At 38.5% G+C, this 25,550-nt stretch overlaps 1 protein-coding gene across 1 annotated transcript in view; it reads left to right on the top strand.

The window, feature by feature from the left end:
- Positions 1–25,550, top strand: part of LOC311153529 (band 4.1-like protein 4B) — a gene marked incomplete at its 5' end in the record, with an annotated part of 71,340 nt that overhangs the window by 35,141 nt on the left and 10,649 nt on the right. Inside the window, 2 exons of the mRNA XM_084205460.1 lie at positions 10,209–10,347; positions 10,790–10,867. Of these exons, the coding sequence (XP_084061586.1) occupies positions 10,209–10,347; positions 10,790–10,867 (217 nt within the window). The remainder of the gene's footprint in view (positions 1–10,208; positions 10,348–10,789; positions 10,868–25,550) is intronic.

Below are 25,550 nucleotides of genomic sequence, written 5' to 3' on the forward strand. Positions count from 1 at the left end.
CAAATACAGGATGGAGATTAGACAGCCTCTTACTTAAAATAGTGATCAAAAGTGTAAATATAAGTTCAGTTGTCAGTCAGGAGCCTTCTTCAGCTGAAGCTCTCAAGTTGGCTGGTCAGTTATTACTGTTCTTGTTGCTGTTGCCATTTGCTGTCATGCACCATGTGGTACATTTATGCACTGCAATATTTATTTCCTTTAAAATATGCTTCTGGGTTACTGCCAGTTTTGGCAGGCTTTATATCCCACATGGTTCAGGATTTGTCTGTGGATTTCTTTCTGTTTAGACCAACTGCTGCATCACCCTTTGTTGATCCTTGTTATCCAAATTATCTCATCTTTCATAGGATTGCAAATAGCAATATTCTTCTTATGTGGGAGTAGGTATAAGCACCAGCTGGTGCTTTGTGCATTCATTTATTCTAATTTTCTTTGTAAATCTTCCCATCCAAAACCAAATTACACCATTACATTGAGACTAATTACATTAGGAGCTGCTCAACATATAACGTAAAATTAAATGTTATCTCTTAGAGCTTGATGATGCTGCACACCAGAAAAGAGGGGTGGAAAACATTAAATTTTATCAAGTTTTACGGGGTGCAGATGAATCAGGAGAAGTAATCTCAGGCGCTCTTCTGAATGCCTACTGCAGAGTAAGCTTCATTCATAGAGATTGTCAGAATGTGATCAACCTGCTGTGCCTTGTGCCTCTGGGGTGCACTGGGCTTTGAGTCTGGCTGCCTTTCACTTGATGGGAAAATGTCCAGCACCTTTTGTGACCAAAGTGACACTTCTAAAATGTAACTTCCGTGTATCATCAAGGAAGGAGTGTCTCTCAAAGTAATGTCTGCAGTCTTGTGCTTTTGCCCCTGCATTCTCACCTGCACAAATTATATTAACATTTAAATCGTCATCTTTTGCTCTCTGAGCTGACGTCCTGCTGACATACCTCAGTCTGAACCTGAACCATGTTTTTCAGAGAACTCTGGCTCTCTGCAGGTGTCCTCAAAATATGACTGTATAAGCAAGGTGCAAAGTGTAGTGATGTTGCATAATCTGTACACAATTCAATGTGAAACTAGCATCCCAGCATCTGTTTTTAGACATATACTTCCAGTGAGCGTCAGGGTAGCTTTTATGTGACCTGACATCTCGCCTGCATGATTATGGGCAGCTTGTTTCCCCAAGTTGAAGACTTCAGTTCCCTGGAAAGCTAGAAATATCCAAAAGAACTTTCAGGAAATTCAGAACTGAAGCTAATCAAGAATTATGTGCTTAGTCTTACCTGGCATGAACTTCAGTGAATTCAATCAGGCTGCTTTTTCTTAAGCTCAGAATGGAGTTAACTCTGTGAGGCAGTCTGAAATATTACATTTAAACATCTCCTTCTAAATATATTGTGAAATATTCTAGGTAAACTAAAATAATTACCTCTGCTGGCTTCTTCCTAAGAAATTTGAATTGCTTTTAAAAAGCTCCTTTTCTCATTCAGTCATTACCTTAAAAAATTATTATAAAGAATAATTCTCCAACTGAAAAATTTCAACCAATGTTTCCAAAAATAAAACAAATATCTAAATACACATCATCCTGGCCTCAGTCCAGGGACAGGTTAATGGATCTACTGCTCTAGCTTTTTGCAGGAACCTCACACAGTAATTTCTGCATCAAAGTCATAACTTCAAGCTGAACTCTTGAATAGCCTTTGCATGCCAGTCTGCATTAAAGATTGAAGATAGCACACCAAGGTATGTTCCTTGACTTCATTCTGATTCTTAAAGACCTCTTTGACCTGCTGCCTGAAGCCAAATGCTGATGAATTGTTTGTAATTGTATTCTTAACTTCCAAACTACAGAGAAAGGAGCAGTACTCAGACCTTTCAGATGAGGATAAGATAATTAAATACCCACTTGAGGTGCATTTCTTTGGCTCAGTCCTCTGCCCCCTAAACTGTGCCTAGGCTCCTTGGAAAGCACAGAATTCATTATGGCTGTCCTGGTTGCTGTGAGAAGGGGTAGGATTTGTAGCTCAGTTTGACCTTAGATACCAGGTGTTGACCTCCTACATTACCCTGAGCTTTGAGAGAAGAGCAGCTCCTGTATGATCATTATCTATCTGTTGGACCACAGGGGCACTGTACTTTTGTCTAGACTGCCCATAATTTTCATTGCAAGGGCAATGGAAGGCACAGAATTTTTTCCTTTACAAGAAGCAGAACTCAATTTGTGGGTAAGAAAAGCGCATAATCTGTAGCAAGGATCTTTGTTATACATCTGCAATCTATAGGGAGGGGGGTATGGAAGGTAAAAAGAAGAAAAAAACTTTATTCAGAAAATTTGATATGGGCAGTAGCTTTAAAATGTCCAAGCAATGTTTTGAAGAGCTAACTTGTCTTCTGAGAAAAGGCACCTTATCAAAGTGAAAAAGAACATATTGTTTCTTAACTTCAGATGACCTTTGGAAAATAAATGTGTGAAATCCTAAGAGCACAGGCTTAGGAAAGATTTGAGTGTTTGTCTGTGTTTGCTTAGATTGTTAGGCTATGTCTTTGATATACAAGAGAATGCATCTATCAAATATTTTTCCTTTTCCTTCCTTTCCTCTTTCCTTCCTTTCTTTCTTATCCTTCCCAAGTTTTCACTATCATATTCTCACTCAAAGGGGATTCTGCAGCCAAAATCAGCCTCTGGGGCTTTTTTTTTCCTTTTCCACGAGTCAGCATCTGAAAGCAGGTCAACTTTTATGCAGCTGGCTGTATCCTTGTAATCATGGGGTTTTTATCCTCTATCTCTTGGCATCAGTTTGGGAAGACACAGGGAGAGGTATTGTTCCAGATGACAAAATAGACAAAGAGAAGAGAAGCAAAGAGGATAAAGCCTGTTAAAGACAAGTGCAGGAAGCGTGTTCCCCCAACAGACTTTGGTAGTTTTAAAATCCTGAACTGCATCGTCCAAGGTAAGAGAAGTTAATTAATGCCATTTGGTTTATGACAGGGACAATCATTTTATCCCACATATCCCAATTGCCACGTTTCAAACAAGCATGGAGGTCTGTCCAGAGCCTCCCAAGCAGGGGACAAGGAAGCCAGGCATACAAATGGGTGGTGCAGAAGCAGTGCAGCCTCAGCCCTGCAATCTGAGCCCAGGTGAGGTGGGACACCCTGAGTCCCTCAGTATGAGCACATGCATTCCACCCCCAAGGAAGGTTCAAGGTAAACCAGCATACATCTGTGGTCACTCAAAATGTTCCAAAGGGTGATTGTTTTTTTTTTGTGAGCAGTTTTGGTTTCAGTCGCCTCCTTGGCTGCTAGTCTGAGAACAAAACAGACTCCTTGGGTTTGGGGGGCATCTCTCTGGGTCGTGTTTGTGTTGCTGTGCAGGCTTGTGGAACAGGCTGAAGCTAGTTCAGGAGAGTGTGCTGGCTGTGGCTCAGGAGGGTGCTGGGGCTCTCAGTGCACAGGCAGTTTCTGATGACCTGCCGCTGCATGCTGACATTCGTGGTTGTTATTGTCATTCTCACCAGGAAGCGACAGATTTTTATGTAAGGTGCCAGGTCATTAAGTAACTCTGTCTTGGTTCAGTACCTTCATTTGTATGCAGTAGTGCTTGGGTACTGTTACAGGAAAAAGGTTTATGAATTAATGACATTGAAAAAGAGCCTTCTAAAGGAACTGTAACATACTGTATATTTTCTTTTTCATTTTAATTCTGAGTCCCACTGATCCTTTAACACTTTCCTCCTCTACTTTTCCTCAAGCTGTATACTTTGTACAGGACTACCATTATTTATATAGCTGTGTAATTTATATAGGACTACAGACTTGAAATGGTGATATCTGCACATAATCACTCTATTTAAATAATTGAAATAATTACAGGGCTTCTCTTCAAAAAATATATCTTTCCATATAAGAATTCTGGCTGTAGAAACCAAAGGACAGTAATAGAAGTTATTCTGCTACTTTTTCTGGAATATGAATGAGATTTTTAAAAGAGTTTCTGTGATGTTAAAAGCCTGCCATTTTTAAAGCGCTCGGTGCTGGGTTGATTGGGCGCTGGGTTGATCAAGCTGAGCACTTCTTGCATCTAACTGCTGTTGAGAGAATAGCAATAGCTTTGAGCAGGTTCAGACTAAGGAAGAGTGTTTAAAGATGGAACAGGACCTGTTGTGGAATTTTTAGCCTGGTGTGGAAAGAGGTAACCTAGCAAGGTTTTAATGAGGGCAAAATTCCATCTCTGCACTTTGTAGGACTAGTTTAACATTTCATCTTGTTCTAATGGCCTTTTTGGGTAGAGGCATTGCCACAGCTCCTTTTCTTTTGGGGATAACTTCAAATTACATCCTAGCTAAGCTGCATCTTCTCAAAATGTGCAATAAAGTGTGCTTGTCTCTTCCCCAGAGGCCTGAGAAATATCAGGGGAAAGGTAGTTGCTGCCGCCAGCCTTTAACAAAACTTATGGCAAAATTTTATCATAATGGGAAAGAAGATTTTGCTTTTAAAATGGTATTGATTTTGCAACATAAGTGAGTGGAATACTTTACTGGTGTGGTACAAAACAGAAGTAAAGTTTATCTAAGCAATTACAATGGCTGAAAAAGGAGTAGGTGCATCTAATGTTTACTTGACTTTTTTCCTACTTGAAAATCTGCAGCATTCAAAGGAAAATTATGTTTTTCATCTTTCTATTGGATTACAGAGTAACTGCTGTTTGTATCTCAAACATTTTATTTACGGTTGATTGAAATTTTTCATGTTAAACATTTTTTTCAGCATTAATTCAGACTAGAATTTAAAAAATTTTCATATGTATAAGTGAATTTTATAACTTGCTTTGAAATCATTGCAAACTGCTTTAGTTACAAAATTGCAATAAATCTTTTCAAACAAAAATTTGATTGTGACAATTGAGATAACTGCTTCAAAAGCCCCACCTCTTCCTTTTTTCTTAAATTACAAACCACCGTATTCCAAAGGAGATACACAGGCTTTGTAAAAGGAAACGTAATAAAAGAGCTGAAATTATTGCTTCAAATCTTCCTTTGTGTGAAAGTATCTGACTGACTTGCATCACAGTTTATAATGTTGTCCTGGGAAATTTGAAGTACCCATGAACTGGAAATAGATTTGTAACCAGCTTTCCTATTCTATACGTTGCTGTTTCTTGAACACGTTCATAGCAGTAGTTCATCACTTGATAGCGTTTTGAAGAAATGTTATTCAACTCATGTAGTTTATACCACTCTGTTTCCACTCTCATTGAGTTGGTGAAAATGTTTAAAAATTATAAGGTACTCTCTTACAAAATTATTGGACAGTTGTGAGGACCACTTATACAGAGCAAGAATTTCAGCTAATATATTTGAGCTGAAAATAATTACAGTTATTTACACCCTTCAGAATTTGGTTTTCTGTTGTTTAATGTTTTACATATTTATCCTGCTTATGTCAGACTCCAATTCGAAATCACTTTGGGTAAATAGAACAAGTAATTTTTTTTCAGTAGCCAAAAACTACCTTTGCTTCAGCAAAAGAAGAGCTAGTGTTGTCTTCCAATCTATCTGAAGTCTGACTGGATCAAAACGATCTTGGGAGCTTCCATAATGAGGTTGATTCACAGATTTTCAGGTCAGATATATTGAATTCAAGACTAAAACAGATGATTTGGGGTTCTCTTCCCCCCTTTTGCTAATCTTCCCAATATTTGCCAGCCTAATAGCCTAACAGATTCAGCAAAAGGTCTTCAGATCCGGCTGGCTTGTTCTGCATTAATGTCATTGAGAAATCTGAGATAAAAATGACTGACGCTGAAATTTGAACTGGGGAAAGGAAATATATCTTGCTGCTTTCTATACCCACTTCTTGAAATTAATGGGTACAAATAGCAGGTAAATAATTGACAGAAGGTGTTTTATGAGAAGTGGAACTAGTAATCAGTTCTATGATTTATTTATGTCCTTTCTCCTTTAATACTTTCCACTGTTCCATCTTATGCTCTGTGACCTCTCCAAAGACTAAGAAACATTTAGGAAAACTGAATATATAACCTGAAGGCCATGCCATCTCAGTAGGTTCTGTTGTAGCTCAACATCAGGTTCAGAAGTTATCAAAGAGACTTAGCAAAGCTTAAAACACACAGGGGCATCAGAGGGATCTGCAATAGTGAAAATTAAACATGTGTATCTTATTAAGGCTTTAAAAGGCTTATACAAGGTAAGTAGACTAGAAAAACTTCTGCCGTTTGTGAAATGGACCTCAGTGCATGTACAGTCCCATCAGCAATCAGTAGGGCTGCTCAAGTTACTAATTGAGAATCTGACTTCAGATTAGACGGCAGAATACCATTTGACAAATTTTTAATCAGGACTTCCAAATTATTGTTTTAATGTTTGGCATATTTATTTTGTTTATAGTACACATGTAGTGTATTTAATCATAACTTGTTGCTTCAAATAAAATCAGTATTTAAGATATTTCATGTGTCTTTGTGCCCCCCAAGCTCATGTTGAAATGGTTTCCTCCCAAGGTCATGAGGATCTTTTATTTAGTATTTATGATTTTTTAATTGAAGCCTTAGTTAATTCTACTGATATATGGTTAAGGAGAAGATTCTTTTATGTGGACCTCCTCATTGCCATATCTTTCCTTTGCTGGAGCTCTGCAGATGTATTTCACATTAATGAGCATCTGAAATACGTCTGAGTTTTGCTTTTTTCTAGCAAGTTGGAAAAAAATTGATCATTTTTCTTGGATCATATCCATTAGTTCATTTCCCTTGAGCTGCTCTTTCAACTGTGGAAGGTTAATGTTTAATTTCAAATAAAAAATATTTTAAGCAAAACAGGTTTCACAATTCATAAAATAGTTTTTGTTAAACATATGTTTTGTAAAAATATTTCTGACGTGACTGAACTGCTGGTCTGTTAATAAAATGTGGTATTTTGGAAACAGTGACATTTCCACATGGTCTTTCACATGGGCTCTGTGTTTGTAACCAGTGGCTGCTTCTATAAATGGTATGCCCAGCACAGGAGGGTGAGTTCACACATCCTTTTCTGTACACACACACACACACACACATACACTGGCCAGTGAACTATAAATGGAACAAAAGGATGAACTCCAATGGGCACTTGCCACTTTGCAAGATAAGGAAGTGTTGATGAGTTAAGAACTTTGGTGATATGCCTGAAGTAGCTTAAATAGAGCCTGCATGACATATGTTTTTCTTGCTATTTTTAGAAGTCCAGCTCCAGTGAGACCTGAAACTACACCAACAGCTGTCCCTACAGAAAAGCAGGAGGTTAAAGCTCCCCGTGTGAGGAAGTTAACGAGGCAGTACAGTTTGTGAGTAACATACAGCATTATCTTAGTGGTTTTGCCTACTACAGCTGAAAATGAAAGGGGATGCTAATTATTGCTCTAGCTGTGCCTTCTGAAAGGCATGAGTGCAATTACATGATAATGATCTTATACTGATGCCATTCCTTTCATCACTGAGAATCTTCATGCTTTTAATACAAAATGAATTCGCCTTTCCTGTGCAGTGGCTAACCCTTTGAATTGCAGGCCATCCACCTTTTCCCAAGCTTATGGGTTAGGAATTAAAAACCTCTTTACCACATGAAATGTCAAAGACCTGGTGTGAGCTGGAACGAGCTGCTCTGTTGGCTTCATTACAACCCCATTTTCAAAATGAGGAAAACATTCTTTAGTTGTGGGGGAATCAAGCTGTGCTGTGAGCCATTGCCTCTCAGAGAGTGTACCCTCCCTCTCTGTGATTTGTCACATGAAAAAATTGCTGAGCCTGCTACAGCCAGCAAAACGAATTCTCTTAGTCCTGGAAAGAGGGATCTGTGCCTAGAGGGCTTTGGCATCCCATTTACACATAATTCATTTCACTTGAAAGTTGCTAGAGATGTGAGGTACTGAGCAGAAGTGAAAGTCAGTGTTGATTTGTCCTCCCATGAAAAGACAGACAAGGCCACCAGAAATTAAGGGGGAAAAAGGATAATGTCAGCATAAACTTATTAGTACAAGAACACCAATGCCATAATAAAGAAAAAAATATGTATGCTTTCTGTGAGGAACCGCAACTGTTAATCCATATAGGATTTCAGCATTCTAATGGCAGTAATTATATTTTTTGTCTCTTCAAAAGGATTCTAATAAATATCAATATGTTGGGGTTTTTAGTTTCACTGTTAAAAACATTGTCTTTGTAACGATCTGCATTACCAAAACTGAAAAATTATTCAGGCCAAGAAACAGAAAAACTAGTCAAATTGAAACTAGGAGGAAAACGAGCTATTAGCCAAATTGGTATTTGTCCAAGAGGCCAAGACTGACGTGGAAACACACAATCACTTTTTGATTGATGAGGTTTAGATGAACAGTTTTGAACATGTCTTGCTCCCATCTGGATTTTCACTTGTCCAGTGTAAGGTGTGAGGAACAGCAAATGTACACATCTAACCACAGGCGTCACTTATGCTGTGGCAATGTGAAGGCCAAGGACTCCCTAGTGAAAAATATGGACCTTTTTTTTTTTTTTTTTGTAAACTCAAATTCTGTTCAATTTAAATTATCTTGTATTGGAATGCAAATATGGGAAATGTGAAGAAACAGCAAATTATTATTGTGAAAGTAATAGAGTGAAGGTCATTTTTCAGTCTTACAGCTAGTATGCTGATAGCTTGATGGCTGATAAATCAACCCTAACTCTTAATTTTCCACTTCCTTGTATACACCAGAGGAACCTGACTCAGAAAAAATGGGGAGGGTGCCAGTGAATTCCTGCTGAGAGTGGAGAGCAAGGACTGGGAAAATGTCATCTACATGTTTCTGAAAGAGAGATTAACTAGGTCAACATCCCAGCTCTGGGCTTGTTACAATAATAAAATGTCTATTCCATTCCAACATGTCTTTTCCAACAGGTCCAAAAGATTTCACAATTTCTTTCCAAAATCTGTGTACTGTGCATGCTATGGTGCTGAATTCTATCCTTAACCAGAAGGAATAAAAAAAGGAAATTTGAATAATATAATGTTAATCACCAAAATTTTACATCATAATTAAAAAACATTGTTAGGCAACCCAGCATAAGGTTTTGTAACCTGTATGTCATGTAGTTTTGAAGTTTTTGTGTTGTCCAGGCATGCTGCCTTCAAGTGGCACTAAATCAAGTGTAGTTCTGTTCTGGAAGTATCTGGCAAGGCAGATACATGCAGTCAAGCTGGCATGGCAGGCTTCTGTGCACTGTGAGTACCTAATTGGTAGTTAAAATTAGTGCTGTTTTATGAGCAGAAGTAATTTTTCTCATTATTTTTCGCTGTGCATTAAGCTGTCAATCTGTAATCTTTCCTTTTCACACATCCTTCCCAGTGATAAGGCTTCGATAGGCCAAATTATGACTCTGTTTACCTCCATCCAATTGCAATTAACAACTGGAAACATCCTGACTCAGGGCTGACTGATCCCAGTGATCTATAGTCAATTGGGTTCTGCAAAAGTAAATGAAGGTATAACATTCTTTACTGGCTTTCATTTAGTAGTGACAGGAGGTGAGATGGAAAGAGTTCAGCTTGATGGCCTAAAGCCCAGGGGAAGCATGCAACCTCATCTTAAAGAAAATGTTTTCTCTGTAAATGGAATAAATAGGACAGGAAAAAGATACCCTCACAAGAATGTTTTTAAAGAGATCCTTTTTGGAGTCAATCAAATTCCTTTAAATACAGTTTGAAAATAGAAGCACAGACTAGCTCCATAATGGGTGTCAAACCTACCGTTGTCTGAAGCCAATGAAGCAGTCAGATCCATGGATGGATGTCACCATATCTGTTCTTATCAATGCTGCCAGCCTCCATAGAAAAGAATAAACATTAAAGTGGAGTAATATCTAGTCCGTTTATTCATGCATATATACACAATCTATAGAAACTCTACTTGCACCTAATAACCATAAGATTTCCATTTGCAGATGAGAAGTACCTAGCCAACGCATTTTTAGGGAATTTTTAAAGCTTAAAAAAACCCCCTAATTTACTTGAAAAGGTAGCTGCTTTTCAGAGGGAATAGTTAATGGAGCTTCACTTCAAAGCACTACAGCAGACATACAGGTTACCAGTGCCTCCTCTGACAAAAGTGCAGTCAGAAGTCCAGTGGCATTTTCTAATGAGAAAATCTGTCTGTTTTTATCAACGGCAGTGATGAAGATGACCTTCCTCCAGCACTGGCAGCAGCAGCAGCAGCATCAACACCTGTGTCTTCAGCATCTCCCGGGTCGCAGAAAACGTGTACGCCACAAACATCGGAAGGACAAGCACAGGTTTCGCCCGGTGGCAAGGTAACACACAAAGAGATGAGCTCATGTCACTTGGGAGAGAGTTCAGGAAGGATAGGAGGGAGCTGTGAGTAAAAGGTTTTCCCTAGATGGAATACTTCTACATTTAAAAGCAGTTTCTAATGCAGGGTTGTAGTGATATGTTTAACTTGTTGTGTAAGGAAGTATTTGGAGCCTGCTCCAAGATCCAGATAAAATCCGACACAGTTTTTCCTCAGCATTAGTGGGCAGTGGATCAGGATTACTCACGTGGATTTTAAAGGTGAGTAATTATGTTTTTTATCTTTCCTGAATAGCCATACCTGAAAAACATGGTGTGAAATTTAAAATCCATTTGGCAATCTGTGCTTTAAGGAATTTAAAAAATCCAACAAAAATAACCAACAAAATTACAGAAATTAAATGGTTCTTTATTCCAATGCTGGGTTTCTTTTTTTGCCTTTAGAGTTCCACAGATGCTGGAAGTACATTTGCTTTGGAGCCAGGTGACCTCCTGATGGATTTCACAGAGGCCACACCAATGGTAAATAGTTTTAGTTTGTAACCAGGAAAATGTAGAAGTTTTCAATCCTTTGTCTGCAGCTAAAATGAATGAGATACTATTCCGTGTATTACAGAGTGCACAGGAATAAAGTAAATTTTCTTGATATTCAGTGATCCTGAGCCTCTGACAAACTCAGCTCAGAATTTCTGAAAATCAGTCTATATCAACAAGTGTTATGGCTGATCTTCTGAATGCATTTTTTTGTGGGATAACTACTTATTTCTGTCTCCTATCTTTACACATTGCTGCACTGGTTTTACAAGTTTCTCTGTCCCTTTAACGCAGATTCGTAATGTAATCATGACTTTGCTCTAGGGAGTTATCTGAAAAGTCACTTATTTTTGCCAAAATTTTGTTCAGAGCTTACCTAATAGCCAATCCCAAGACATGTACCTGCACTTTCATGTTTCATTAGCAGAGTTCTTTACCTCACTTTGGACAAAATTGCCTTAAATGTGTTGATTGATAACTTTTTTTTTTTGAGCCATGTGATTTATATTTTTGCTTAAAAGTCAGGGAGAGATGACAGTCTGAAATCTAAATACCTCTTGACTTCAGTGATCTCAACTCTTTCATCTCAGATTCTCAGCAGATTTCTTGCATAATCATAATACAATCCTTAACTTCCTCCAATCATCCTGCATTGCAAAAAATTCTAATGTCAGATAGCTCCTCTGCTGTCCAAAGGCATTTTTGCTGTCTTCTAGAAACCATGGTTAAAGTGTATAAAAAGCATGACAAGGACAGCATTGCATTTTGAGCATAAATGTTTTTGTATTAGGGTACTTCTGTCTTGGGCATTACTTTTACTACATGGTTAGGTCCTAGTTTACAGGAAAGGTGCTGTGGGGTTGTGCCTTTTGCTCCTGAGACAGTTGTCTGTAAATAACTGCTTGTGTCCTGTTACCGCTGGATGAGAGCTGTGGGGATCCACAAGACACAGGCAGACTGAAACTCAGCCTACCAGGAGGGAGGTTGTAGCAAGATAGGTATCGGTCTCTTCCCAAGTCACAAGTGAGAGGAAAAGAAGAAATGGCCTTAAATTGCATGTTAGTAACGGTTTGTTCACTGAAAGGTTTATAAAGCATTGGCACAGGCTGCCCAGGGAAGTGCTTGAGTTGACAGCCCTGAAGGTATTTAATATTTGTAGAGGTTGCCCTGAGGGACATGGTTTAAGAGGGGGACTTGGCAGTGCTGGGTTGTGGTTGGACTTGATGATCTGGAGGGCCTTTTCCAACACAAGTGATTCCATGATTCTATCTAGGTTAGATTGTCCTTTTCTATATTAGTAGCACATTTGTGGCTAAATTATAATTATCTGTTGGAATTTACAAATCGATTTCTTATTCTAAAAACCTATGATGTCTTACTGTGTTAATCAGAATTTAAGAAATGAGTCATGAAGACTTCAGCAACTGACCTGCTCTGGATAACATAAGTTTGGTTGATTTTGGTTTTTTTTCCATTTAACAGAAGTCAGCAGTACACACTTTTTCCTTTTCCAGATTAATATACAGGCTTTTTGCCCTAAATATTTTACCAAAACATGCTTTCCCCTTCCCTACCCCACCACCCACTGACATAATTTATCACACTGTATGCTCATGAACTAACCTTCCGCTGACTTTCTTGGTTTTAATATTTTGGAGAGCAGGTACTGCCCAGCATCAATCAACCCTTTTTGTTTTGTTTAACATCTATAAAGGTCAGCTTGTTCTCTACAGAGCAGGTATTGTTTACAGACCTTTCTTTGCAGTTTCACTGACTACAGGCTGCTCTCAGTTGAGGTTTGAATGAAAAGTTTACTCTTCAGGGAGAGAGGCTCCAAGCAAAGACAAGCTAAGGGCAAATGTGTAGCTTTGAGACAGTCTGATTATTTAATAGTTCTGTTGTGATAGAATGTGCTGTCTGTTGTTTGAGGGTCAAGGGTACAGCTTAGCATCCTGTTACTGTCAGGTCTGTGGTTATGTGATGGTTTTGCATGCTGTGACCTGGCCTTTTGGAGTTTGGATTTTAATTGCACCCATTTGTTTCACATTCAGTGACAGGTACAGTATCTGAAGGGGTCATTCATGTTGTCTTATTTGGGGTATTTGCCTGAGGTGATAGAGACAGAAGTTCAGATTCCTGTGTAGTTGAAGTTTTTCTGCAGGGGGTTATTCAAACAGCTCTCTTGTCTTTGTTGTCTAGACTAGAAAGACAAAGACACTTAAATTGGTCATACAAAATTAGGTTTTGTAATTTGTTTTGGTCATGATGTATGCTGCCAAACTTCCCCAGTTCACTGGAGAGCTGTTCATTTGAAGCAGCTTTAGATATCCACCCTTCTTTTCTGTAACATTACTGGTAGAGAGTGACTAATAGTCACTGAGTGAGGTGCATGATCTTCATTGTTCAGTGTCTAACCATTATGCTTCCTGATGCCCTTGGGTTTTATCCATCTTTTGCTGCTGTTGCCAGCAAAACAGTGGAAGATACCAAATACAGTGGAATATATGCTGAGAATTACACTTGGAAGTGGAGCTCAGAAAACCAAATTAACTTAAAAAAGTGTAAGGATTACTGAATGGAGTGAATTAATAGAAATCATCAAGGCTGCAATGCAGGGATGAGAGCAATCAAATTTGTCAACTCAGTCAGCCTGGAGGAGGTATTGTGATATATACAAGAACCAGCTGAGCTCTAATGGTCACTTAGTCATCAATACTTAGACTGCCAGTAACAGCAGGGCAATTATGGGCAGACTGATTTCAGGAAATCATTTTGCAGGAAAAATAATGTACATTTACTAATGCAGATTGCCTAGAGGGAAAGGTATCCTTTAGTGCTCTGCAGTCCTAAACCCCTGTGGTTTATGCACATTTCTATTCATTTTTCAATTAGATCCTACAATTAATTGACTACAACATATTACTTGTTGTCCTTAAAACAATTATAGCATGAGTCTTCATCTTTTTTTATCCCTCTATTGTGACTTTTAGCACCATATCCTTTTAGCTTGTATGTGAACAAGATTCAATCCCTCCTGCTTTTGGAAAAAGCAAATAGATTTAAAGAAATGCAGCATCATATATGAAAAATTATTTTAACATATTAGGAGCATCCTTAATGAGGTATATTAGAATAAGTTTTGTCAGTGTAGTAGGCTCTTTCTCCTCCTGCACTCCGTCCTTGTGTTTCTAGCTTTTCTGGAACTGGAGATCACTGAGCTTTATGCTATTCTGTTGCAGCCTATAATTGGTGTGGTTTCTGACATGTGTATGAATGCAGAGCTTTTCTTGTTTAGTTACAGAAAGCTCAGTCTTAAGACACAGAATGAATGTAACAGCTGCTACACCACACTGACAGTACCTTCTCAACCAAGAGAGAAATGAGTGTGCACAAACTTCAGTTTGACCTAATGGAGTGGGACAAAAGAAATAGTTCTGCATACAACATGGAGCTATTCATAAACTTAGACTAAGGTTTGTAATGCAGGGTGGATGGGCTTATGATTACAAGTCAGGACCAAGTCATAATCTCATCTAAAGAGTTATCAGAGAGCAGTAATTTACAGCTGGCTATGTACTTTCAAATTATAGGTTATCTCATGCTGTATCAAGTGAATAATTTTCTAGAGCTTCACCTGCCATCTATTGGTGGAAAATGGAAAGTTGAAAATTATTTGCCTATTTAAAGCTTGAGATATAACGTTTCAAAGGTATAAAATACCAGTATCATAGTTTATGCTTTCAGCATAATACAAGGTATTTTTTATTTAGGATGAGTTGTAAGTATGTCTCTTTTAGTGATAGCATTGCTAGGGTATGCAGTCCTGTTCATTCAAAGGGATCTCACTTAATCTGAAAGTGTATAGAATTTGATGCATTAGCATCTACTATTTTGGAAATAAAGTGAAGGTAACCAGGTCAAAAGTGATTCAGTTCAGGGGGAAAGTGAGAGAAGTTTTTATATCTTGATGGAGGTGATAAAACATCCCTGGAAACTCTCAGTAGATAGTAGATAGTGAGCAAGAGGTAGGGAATAGAGCAAAATAAGTAATGTATCTTTTCATTCTACTTCCCTTTAATGTTTGTTTTATGAATAAAGAGGAGTTACTTTAATTTTTACTAGCTAAATTTTAATGAAAATTTTGCAAGATTGCAATAAACCAAATAACAGAGTGGGAAGTGAGTTCAGTAATTTTTGCCTTCATTTTGAAGAACTTTTCACTTTCTGTGCAGACCAATTTTTCAGTGGAATACCGGCGAACATATCAAACTCTAATACCTCCATAACCAGTCCTTTTGGCATTGAATTCTAAACGAGAGTGAGTATAATGTAATTCAAGACTGATATTTGATAAGAACATTAGCATGTATCTACTATCTAACTGACTGAAAGTATAGATCAAGTATCTCTGCATGCCCCCAAGATCTTTGAAACAGCTCAGTCAGAGACAAATTTATAAATGCTTTACTGACAGTGAACTACATACTGAAGAAAAAATAGGACTCTTGAAGACTGGGTGATATATTTCAGAATTAGAACCTTTCTACTTTTACATGTTCATTACAAAAACAACAACAAAAAGTTTCTTAGTATAAGATGAATTGGATGCAGTAAGTATGCAATGGATTCAAAGGGGAATATTAAAAATTCTATTTCCCAAGCCGGCTTCTTAATTAACAGCGTTTGCACACTCAAATTGTCCATGCAATGGACAATTATGAGCAAAAGAATTTGCAAAAAGAAACAGTTTCTCTGTTACACATAGAAATAAAAAGTAAAAGCAGCAAGCAGGATGTCAAATGCACATTTATTCCCAGTTTCAAGTTCATGCCCTTTAACTCCATATTAAACTAAGATAAAGCAAAGAGCAGCAATTGCTAAAGCAAACAACATCAATACAAAAAAACTTGCAGCAACAGGCAATAAATCTAGTTCCATGTGAACTCAAGGAATACTCTAAATTTACTCATATTGCAAAGGACCATTCTTTTCTGCTGCAAAAAAAGGGCACCAGCTGGATGAGAACACGTTGCAAAGAGGTGCACTGCAAGGCTCAGTCAAACTGAGCACGACACATTTGACTGGGGATTTGCAGGAAGTGCTCGGGGCCCATCCAGCATAAGGCTCCTGGGAGCACACAGCTTGAATCAAGCAGATGCAGGTTACCTGAGCATCATTTAGGTTATATAAGGCACGTCAGTAACTAGGGATGGGACTTAGAACATTTTAGAACAATCATAGTCTTTGGGCAACCAGATAAATGGGTGAATACATAAAGAATTATAAATAGGACTTGTGACTAATATGTAGCTCTGCAAAGTACAGGGCTTTATTGGTGGATGCCAGTTTCATAAGCAGTCTGTTGAATTACTAACATGCAAGATAATGGAGTGTCAGGCTCAGAGACAGCCCCTTGAATCTTAGTTTAAAATTCACTAAATTACCTGAAACTCTTTGACTGCTATTTAGGGATTTTCTATTTACAGATTTTCTCCCATTCATCCATTATAGAAATAGTTAGTGAAGAAACAAGAGAGAATTCTAAAAGATGAACTCTAAGCTTCTACATTTACTTTTTATTTTTCCTCTGTTTTAAGTGATTTAAATTCATTGGCTCAATATATTTTTCCCTGTTATCTATATACTGATCAGAAAAATTTGGTGCATTCTGTAGATATATGACAGATGATTCAACACTTTTCTATTTCTTCAACTAACTGAAATTGAATTCTCAAAAAAATAAAAAGATCCACAAAGTGAAATCCGTTGCTGACTTTGCACCTGTGGACCCCATGATAAATTAGATGTGATTTGTATATAAGCAAGAAAAGCTTCCAAAAATAGGGAATGGTATTAAACAGAAAAAAGGTTGAGGCATGTATCATATAATTCAGTGCTTTTAAATAATCAATGGTCCACTGGCTAACATTTTATAAAACTTGAGATGAAGGTAAAGTGCAATGTCAGAAGATAGTTTGGATCAAGAGAGAAGAATCTTTTCCCTGGAGAGGTGATAAATTCTGCCACATACAATTATTTTTTGTCGCCTTTTATGTTTTTTCATATGCTGTCCTAACCATTCTCTGGCGTTCCACGCACCTGTGGTCATGGAAGTTCTAAAATGTGCAAATGCCTATCAGTAAATCTGGTTTTCAGATCGTGCAGGCAGAGCTGGTCCTGGAACTTAAGGCTTTGGCTGGATTCCATGGCAGACCCTAGCAGATGGGATCTCATTTGAGAAGATATTTACACCAGACGACTGGAGGATCCTGTAGAACCTGTGTGCCTGCAGGGACAGAAAATGCTTTGTAGCTAATGACTGTGAGATTGTTGCACAGTGGTGGGATGTTTGCTGTGCCTGTACGAGGGGTGGTTCAGTGGCCATTTCCAGATTTGCCTGTGAAGCTGGAGGACTGAGGTTGTGGTGTCACAGCTGCACATGAAGGTGGGTGCTGGATGGTTTAATCTGCTCCAGCTTCCTTAGTGGGCCTGAACACTAACCCTACAAACAAAATTACTTAGCTTTAGGGCAAATAATCTATGAAACCCTGGGGTTTCACAGATGGCTCTCCTGAGGACTATAGGAGTGATAAAGTACATTTGCAAGCAGTATAGTTTCTGGAGTAGTACTCCAAAAAGAAGTACTGTGGTTGTTGAAATTACTTTAAAGTTTGGTCAGTTTATGGGAGGGGTTATAGGATGTGCTTGATTGCAGTAATGGTGACCTGAGGCCGAATGACAGGCAAGGTCCCAGGGAGTTTGCTCCCTGATGATGGAGAGCATTTGCCAAACACCACCAACAGGGCAGTCCAAGACTATCTGTGTGCTTCATTTTTGTGCAATTAGTGCACTAATCATTTTTAGTCCAGAGCTTTTCTCAGTGCCTCTGAAGTGATATAGATTGCCACCACTTCAGCAGTGTTTAGGAAGGTCAGAAGACATGAGGATCATAAACATTATTGAAAAAAATGAAACATTATTAAAAATTGGCCCATTATTAAAAAAAAGAAAAATTAAAATGTTCCATTAAAAATGGAACATTATTTAAAAAAAGGGAAAAAAAGAAAAATAAGAAGAAAACTACCTGAAATCCCTTTCTCCTACCTCCTCTGAAAAAAATAAAGGATCATTCCATGCCAGTAGCAACTTTCTCTTTTGCTTGAAATCAACATCAGAGTAAGTTAAAGGAATCAAGTAAATGCAAGCAAACAGATTTTAAACCAGCTGGCATCTACCTCCTACAGCAAGCAGAGAAGGCAAATCTTTAGCAAAGCTTTTATAACCTGTGAATTGTTGTAAATCAGATCTGACATGTTCAATCATACTTCTGCTCAGCGTCTTTTTTATTTAAGATTATTGCTTTACTTTTCAAGCAAATATGTTCCATGTTCTAAGCAGCAGTGAGCAAGTGTAACATCTGCCTAAGAAGAACAAAAGTGAACAATACATAGACAGTGCTTTCCAGACACAGAGTATAAAGCATCATCTTTTTGTACTGGCTGTGTCTCCTCTTCCATTCTCCAATAATCAACATGATATAGGAATGCTCAGATTCTGTGCAAAGACTGAAACCAGATATATATTTTTTACATTTGCTCTTGATGAGACAAGTACAGTGGTGAAGCTATTATGTCACAAAGACTTTTGATAAAGGCATATTGATCACCTTTTTTTGACCTGAGAAGTACATTATTCCTTTTGTCTCAGCAGCTGTGAAGTTCCTAATTTCTCTTCCTCACTGTGATTAGTGACAATTGCATTTAAACTTCAGTGAGTAACTATTGTGTGTTTGTTTTCTTTCCAACCATCTAATGAATTGATATATGTGTAATTCTAATTCACATTTTTCCAGTGTGATAACAAGTGTGATACTAACAGCTTGACTGTTCTGTAAAATTTCAATTGAATGTCTCCAGGCTGCAGCAGAAAATAGGAACATCTGCTTTCTGAAGTTTTTTGACTGGCTGAGCGACTCAACTTGTAAAACCAGCAAAAAGATCAAGTAAACTTTCTTTTTATTTGCCACACAATTGAATAATCAGAACTGATAGGAAGTTTTTTTTTCTTCTTTGAAAAGTAAAATCTGGTTGTCTACATTTTCCTTTCGAAAGCCTGTAGTGGAAAATATCCTGAACTGAATGTCAGAGAGTAGTAAGAAGGGTAGATAAAAAGATCAGGCCAAATTGAAATTAAATAGTGGTTCATTTTCAAGTGATGTTGGGTTATTAATTTCAATGAACTCACGTTTCCGACCAAAATGTCATTTCTGAATTAGGCACTAAAAACTGCACTGACATAGTGCTGATTGAAGCCTTTTAAAATTTATTTTTTAAATATAGAGAAAATTGAATCAGCACCATTTCTTTTGTAACACATTCAGGACAATACACACTCAATAAATAGGCATTTTCTGATGAGAATTCCTAAGCAGTAGCAGTCCTTTTTGATGAACCACTATTGGTACCTAAGCGACCAGAGATTTTCTCTTCTGGCCTATTCTGCTTTTTGCTGTTATTCACAACAGTGGGTAAAATCGCTACTGAAGCATAATATATATTTAATTTTCTGTAGTCTCTCTACTAGCAAGCAAAACCAAAACAGAAATACAATCATTGACTTCTGAGATTTACATGCAGAGAGATCTTTTGGTATGACTTTATACAAAGCTTAGTACAAATCTTATAACTCGGGGGAATAGCAATAGAAGAATAACCAGTAAAGTCAAACTGATAAAATTGAAGTTTTCATAAACCTCAGCACATCTATGGTAATTCCACAGTTCTGTGCCTTGTCCCAGACATTGTATATCATAGAAGAAAATTGTGATTTAATTGTGGGAGAAAGAAAACAGGAGTTCCCTAATTCTAACTTATTAGCTATCATGGTAGCTGGATTGCAAACCAATGACCTTAGTAGGAAGGGTTACCTTCTGTTCATATCCCTTATATGATTCTTCAAAAAAAAAAAAGCTAAACTGTTTTGAGCTGAGGAAGAAAAATTCTACAGAGTTAGATATTCTGTATAACCATTTTAAGCCTGATTAATAGAAAGCAGTTCTTGCATACTTCTCAGAATTATTCATTGGAACTTGTCCACAAAACAATCACTATGGAAGTACTATGGATTTATGGTTTGCTTTATGATATGACATTCTTTTCATTTTCAGCAAACCAAGACCAAATGCTCCTACTTTCTAGAAGATACAGCTGGTGAGGTCAGGAAAGTAAACCTCTATAAAACTCATTTAGCAAGTTAATGTCATTTATTGGTCCTTTGTCAAAAGGTTGACTAGAATCTTGCAAGTGCTCCAGTGCTGTGGAATGTCATCTGTCCTCTTCTGGCGAGGTACCAGCTATTGCCAGGATGCATAGTGATGAAGGAGCTGGCCCTGCCATCTGGCATACACACCCAGCCATGTGCACATACTCTGCTGAGAGCCCTCTTGGCAGTGCTGGAGATGGAAAGTCATGTGCCAAGCACAGTGGGCTTCCGACCACCTGAATTTGTGCACAATTTGGTACTCACTTCATGCTGCATCCAAGTTGAGCAAACTGTCAAAATTTATAACCATGAAGCTCAAGTGCTCACATATAGATAGAATCCATGTGTTTGCATCAATGTCTGAGCTGCCCAGACAAAGCTTGTTCTCTTCAAAATATCTGTGGTCAAGAGAGCCCATGTTTTTGTGTGTCTCTACAGCAATTTTGGCCTTCTCCTGTCTTGTTGCTACTGGTTTGGAGAAAGGGTTGAAGAAACTGTGCATTCTCTTTTCTTCCTCACCATGAGCAGGGTGGTGAGGCAGTATGGATAAAGGCTTTTCTGTACATCTGCAGCATGGCTCAAGCTGGGCATATTCCTGCACCAGGAACAGGTAGTTCCCAAGCTCATAGAGAGCACACTCAAAAAGCTCCAGGCATGGAATTGCAAAAGAAACCCCAAAACCAAACCAAAACCCAAAATCCAACAACAAATCAGAACGACACCTTGCTCTTACCCTCCTACAAGAAAATAGAATATCCTGGGTCTTAACCTGCAGCTATCCCAGGGCTCTTGGGAAGAAATTTAAAAGTAAACACTGTAAGCCCCCTCATCATTTCCAACTTATGAAGTTGACTGGACCAGTTTTAGCTCCTTTTACATTTTAGAAGACTTTAGGGTTTTTCTGAACTGAAAGAGTAAACTGTAATCTTCCCAAGGACCACAATATCAGCAGAGGTTGCCAGACAACAGTGTTTTCACCTCCTCCATCAACACATGGTGGTGGGAAGGGGTCCTTGAGGCAGTGGTGTTGGAAACATGCCTCACAGGAAATGTTCAGCCCCAGTTTGGGGCTGTGAGCTTCTGTTGCAGTGGGCAGAAATCGGTGACTGGGGACCAGGATCTGCCTGTGACATTTTATTCATAGTGTATTTCTTCCCTTGAAGAGGTGCCACAAGCAGATCTCTGGGGAGAGGACTGACATTGTTTGGCCTCTCTCTCATTTCCATTTTACTTTTCCTGCTTCCTGCAACATTATAATGTTCTTCAGTTGCCTTCACAGAGATGTCTTTAATAATGGATCCTCTCAAGCCTTAGCTCAATAAACAAAATATGGGGAAGCAGAGTTCTGCTCAAATGAGAACAGCCTTCTGGAATTGAAACTGCTTTCATTCCTGGGCCAAGCAGAAGAGTTCTGTACTTGTGCTCTTGGTCCAAAGGAGGTATTTATTTTGCAATTAAGGATGAGCAAGAGTGACTTATGCGCTAATAGCCCTAATTGATTTGGATTATCCCTTGGCTGGGACTAATCTCTTTAGCCTGGGACATACCTGAATGCAGTGTCTCAGACTGGGAGACTGGCTTTTGGGGTAATATCTCACAGACACAGAGGCATCTCATGTGTTTCACTACACTGAATTGGCATAGTATTACAATGCAGGTGTTTGAATCTGTATATGCTTAATGAGCTCTTGTGTTTGAACACAACTAGATTTTAGTTGCAGTCAAGACAGAATCTTTGTGTTTATTTAATGCTTGATGGCTGGCGATATGAATGATTCATAGTCAAGGGAATGAGGTTATGAATAAATAGGTTTTTATTTATAACATTTATCACAAAACATTTACTAGATATGGGATTGAATTTGTTCATGCATGAATCTTAAACCAAGCAACACATTGCTTCTTATAGACTTTCAGCTTCTACTCCAGCTGGTCTTCTTGATAGTATCAAATAGTTTGGTATCCACTACATTTAAAGAAACAATGCTCTGCTTCCTTGATGCATGTTGGAAAAGGTGACATGTTGTGATGGGAAATTATTATTGTCTTATAGAAGCTTAATACAGAGTAGATGTTTAGAGTAGTGAGGCAGTTGCAGTGCAGCACAGCAGTCAGCACTCTTATGTGTACTTGCAATCATAACTTGTGAGAGGTCACCAAAATTTGTAGGCACGTGCACAGATTAAGGCTGCAGGAGTCCCTGGGACTGGTCACATGCTGAAGTTGAAAATACACTCAAGTGTTCTTCTGTATAGATTTAAAAATAGTGCACCAGTTTGTAATTTTAACACTTTTTCTGCAGCTCCACTGACTTTAATCTACCTGTGCTATTCTTTTCCTTTATAATAATGAACTGTATAAACTCCTGGGGATTTTGTCAGAGCTCAATAGCCCAGAAAAATAGGACAGAAAATTGGTGCAAAGTATTTCTTACTATCCTGACATTCAAGGAGACTGTGATGGGTTGAGTTTCTAGATGTTTAAGGACTTTCAGCCAGCTTTTGCTCTTACAAAAGTAGAGATTGATTACACTAGAGAGACAAACTATTTGTTTCTGTTGGACTAAGGTCAAGCAGTATACTGTTTGTGCCAATGTGTCATAACTTTTCAAGACAGGAATGTGATCCTGAGGGTTCTGAAAAAGGGCAGGTGTGTTACATGGTTATTAATCAGCCTTTGTGGGAATGTTCCTGAGTTCGAAGTCTCCGCGTTAATAAGTCTTGGTGAACTAACAGTTATTGGGTGATGAGCCATCAGTGTCTGTACTTAGAAATAATCAAGTGTGGTAAGGGATGAGTTTTTCCGTCTGGTACAAAATACAGTCTGCTTGCTGGCAGTGAAATTGGGAATATGTCTTACCTGGGGCACTCTCAGCTGGCAGGAATTACAACACTCATTTCCTCCTCTTAATGTTATCCATCTTTAGTGACTTTCTTCTGTGAAAACAGCCTCCATCTGCCAAGATGCCACTTGATTTTGTTAGCTGGGCCCGTGGTGTAGGCACCCACCACTGGATCACCGTTGATTTCATTGGTAAAAGCCAAGGGACAAAAAAGGTAACTTTGCATTAGCTGTCCCAGAAATACAACTAATGCAGTAACTGTTGGAGAGCAACCATATACAGTGGGTACCTACTGGTTTCTGTTTGTTTAATTTCTGTGTTTTAAACAAAGACTAAGCAAATCTTTAGTCTGCATTTTAGCCAACCCACCAAGACTGTTACATCATTTTACCTTGCCACATTTTCCTCAGGGGATGGTGACTGGGCTGACAGCCCATTCTGTGGTTATGTTCTGCTTAAGCTTGCTCACCTTCACAGCACCAGCGAAAGAGTACTGAAAATCCTGAAACTATGAGAGCGTGGACACCGTCTTGTTTTGTCACATCTGAATTGTTCTTATTCTGTATTCTTTTGAAGAACGTCTTCTCAAAAATATTCACAAGGCAAAGTTATGTCTTAAAAATTATCCAGGACATGCCTTCCCATATGCTGTATAGATGCTGGACTGATTTAATAGCACTATTACCATTGTCCCTCATGGTGGCCCCATACCTGTGAAATCCCTTTGCTGGCAATCCATAATTACAGTCCTTAGAGTGAAAATCTAGAGTACTTGATCCCTAAAGGTAGCATAAAAAAGATACTAGCACCAACAAAATTTGTAGGGCTGTCTTTTTAAATTGTTACAGAAGCTGACATGAAGATTCAGGATTATATCCAGGGCATCTTAACTATTGTGATTTAGGTAGACCTGCTTGCAAATAGTGTATAGTTTATACTGCAGCCACAAACTATTATGCAAGAAGTATCTGTGAAAATCTATAACTGCAGCAAATCCAAGCTTTAGCAGAGAAAGAACCTTCTATATCTTCTACTCCCATGAACTCCCTTCACGTCCGTTTGGGAGACCGAAGTCACTGGAGCACAGTCAAGGAGCTATGTAGCCACCTCCTGACAATTCCTCTGTGTAAGGAAGGATTGCACAGTGTCCCTCTAAGAGGGAGGAAAATACCTGATGGAGAGAAAAGTACAAGCAGCTGGTGAGACATCAAGGTGGTGTATACTGACAGGTCATGTTCCAAGGCAGGTGGACTCAGCCTGCAGCAAGGTCCAAAGAAGGACTGGTGTACATCAGTGAGTAGAGAAACAGCAAGCTCAGCATATGATGGGACCCCAAGAGAACATGTCTCATCAAAGATACTGTGGGATGAACATGGAGCTTTCAAAGTTGAACTTCTTCCATTTACCAGAAGGAATTGAGCAGTACTTGTGGGAATCAGGACTCTGTACTGCAATAGAGTGGTCCTGTGGAAACTCACACCAAATCAGATGAGTCAAAGACTTGGATGCACTTATGGGGTTCTTAGGAATCAAAGAATATTCTTGGAAGCATTTCCTTGATCTCCAGACTCCCCTAGATTTTTGCAAGATGAGTAAGGGAGACCCAAATACCAGATAGAACTATGAGGGAGATTTTCCAGTGTTGTCTCCTCAGAGAGTGATAGGGCAGGGAGATTCTGAACATGTAGCTTCTTCCTCCCTGGCTTAGTGGCTTGAACAGAAACCCATCCTCTTAAGAAGCTTCTCATTTGATGCCTCAGGGTGTTTTCAATAGTACATTTCTGCAGAAGTGCCCTCTTTAATGAGTGTGAACAAAATCTGTCTGCTGACACCAACACCTGGATATCAATTCAAAAACTAGAAAAAAATCCTGCATCCCATGAAAAGAACGTAGCCTGTGATGCAACACATGTGGGATTTGCACTAAATATGGTTCATCAGGGCATTAGGTTCACACAGCTTTATCCAAGACTAATTAGTCAATAGTATTGCTGATTTATGTTTCTGTCCTGTTGCAAGTTTGCTGCACTGTTTTGGTCTGATTTTTGCCCTGTGCATCCTGGCAGTGATTATGACTACCTGTCATGCTGGTTATGTTGCCACACGAGAAGGGCATAAACTGGGGTTGACATAATTCAAGTGTTTGATCATTTGAGCCTGAAACTGCTCCTACTTGAAAGAATTTGTTTGTCCCTGTAGATATTGCATGGTAAAAAATACCACAAACTCTTTCGGTTTTTACATTTTCTGCCTCAGTATTCATTTCAGCCACTGAAATGGTATGACAGCAGACAAGGAGCTTTACTGAAAAATTTTGGAGCCTGGAATCTTCACACTGGTTTTGGAAACCAGGCCTAATGGTTAACTGACATTTTTTAAGTCATGTCACATGTCAGGACAGGGAAATGCTATTGCAATATCCTCCAGACATCTCAGCTGATGTCGTTTTCTAATTTGATGAGTAGAAGCAAGGCTCTGTGCTGTATAGATATGATGGTATTCAACTTACATTGTGTATTTTGAAATAAAGTATGACAGAATATTCCTCTGGCTCTATGTGTATCCTGA

The sequence above is a fragment of the Fringilla coelebs genome, assembly GCF_963513975.1.
Source record: "Fringilla coelebs genome assembly, chromosome: 1".
Classification (NCBI taxonomy): Eukaryota; Metazoa; Chordata; class Aves; order Passeriformes; family Fringillidae; genus Fringilla; species Fringilla coelebs.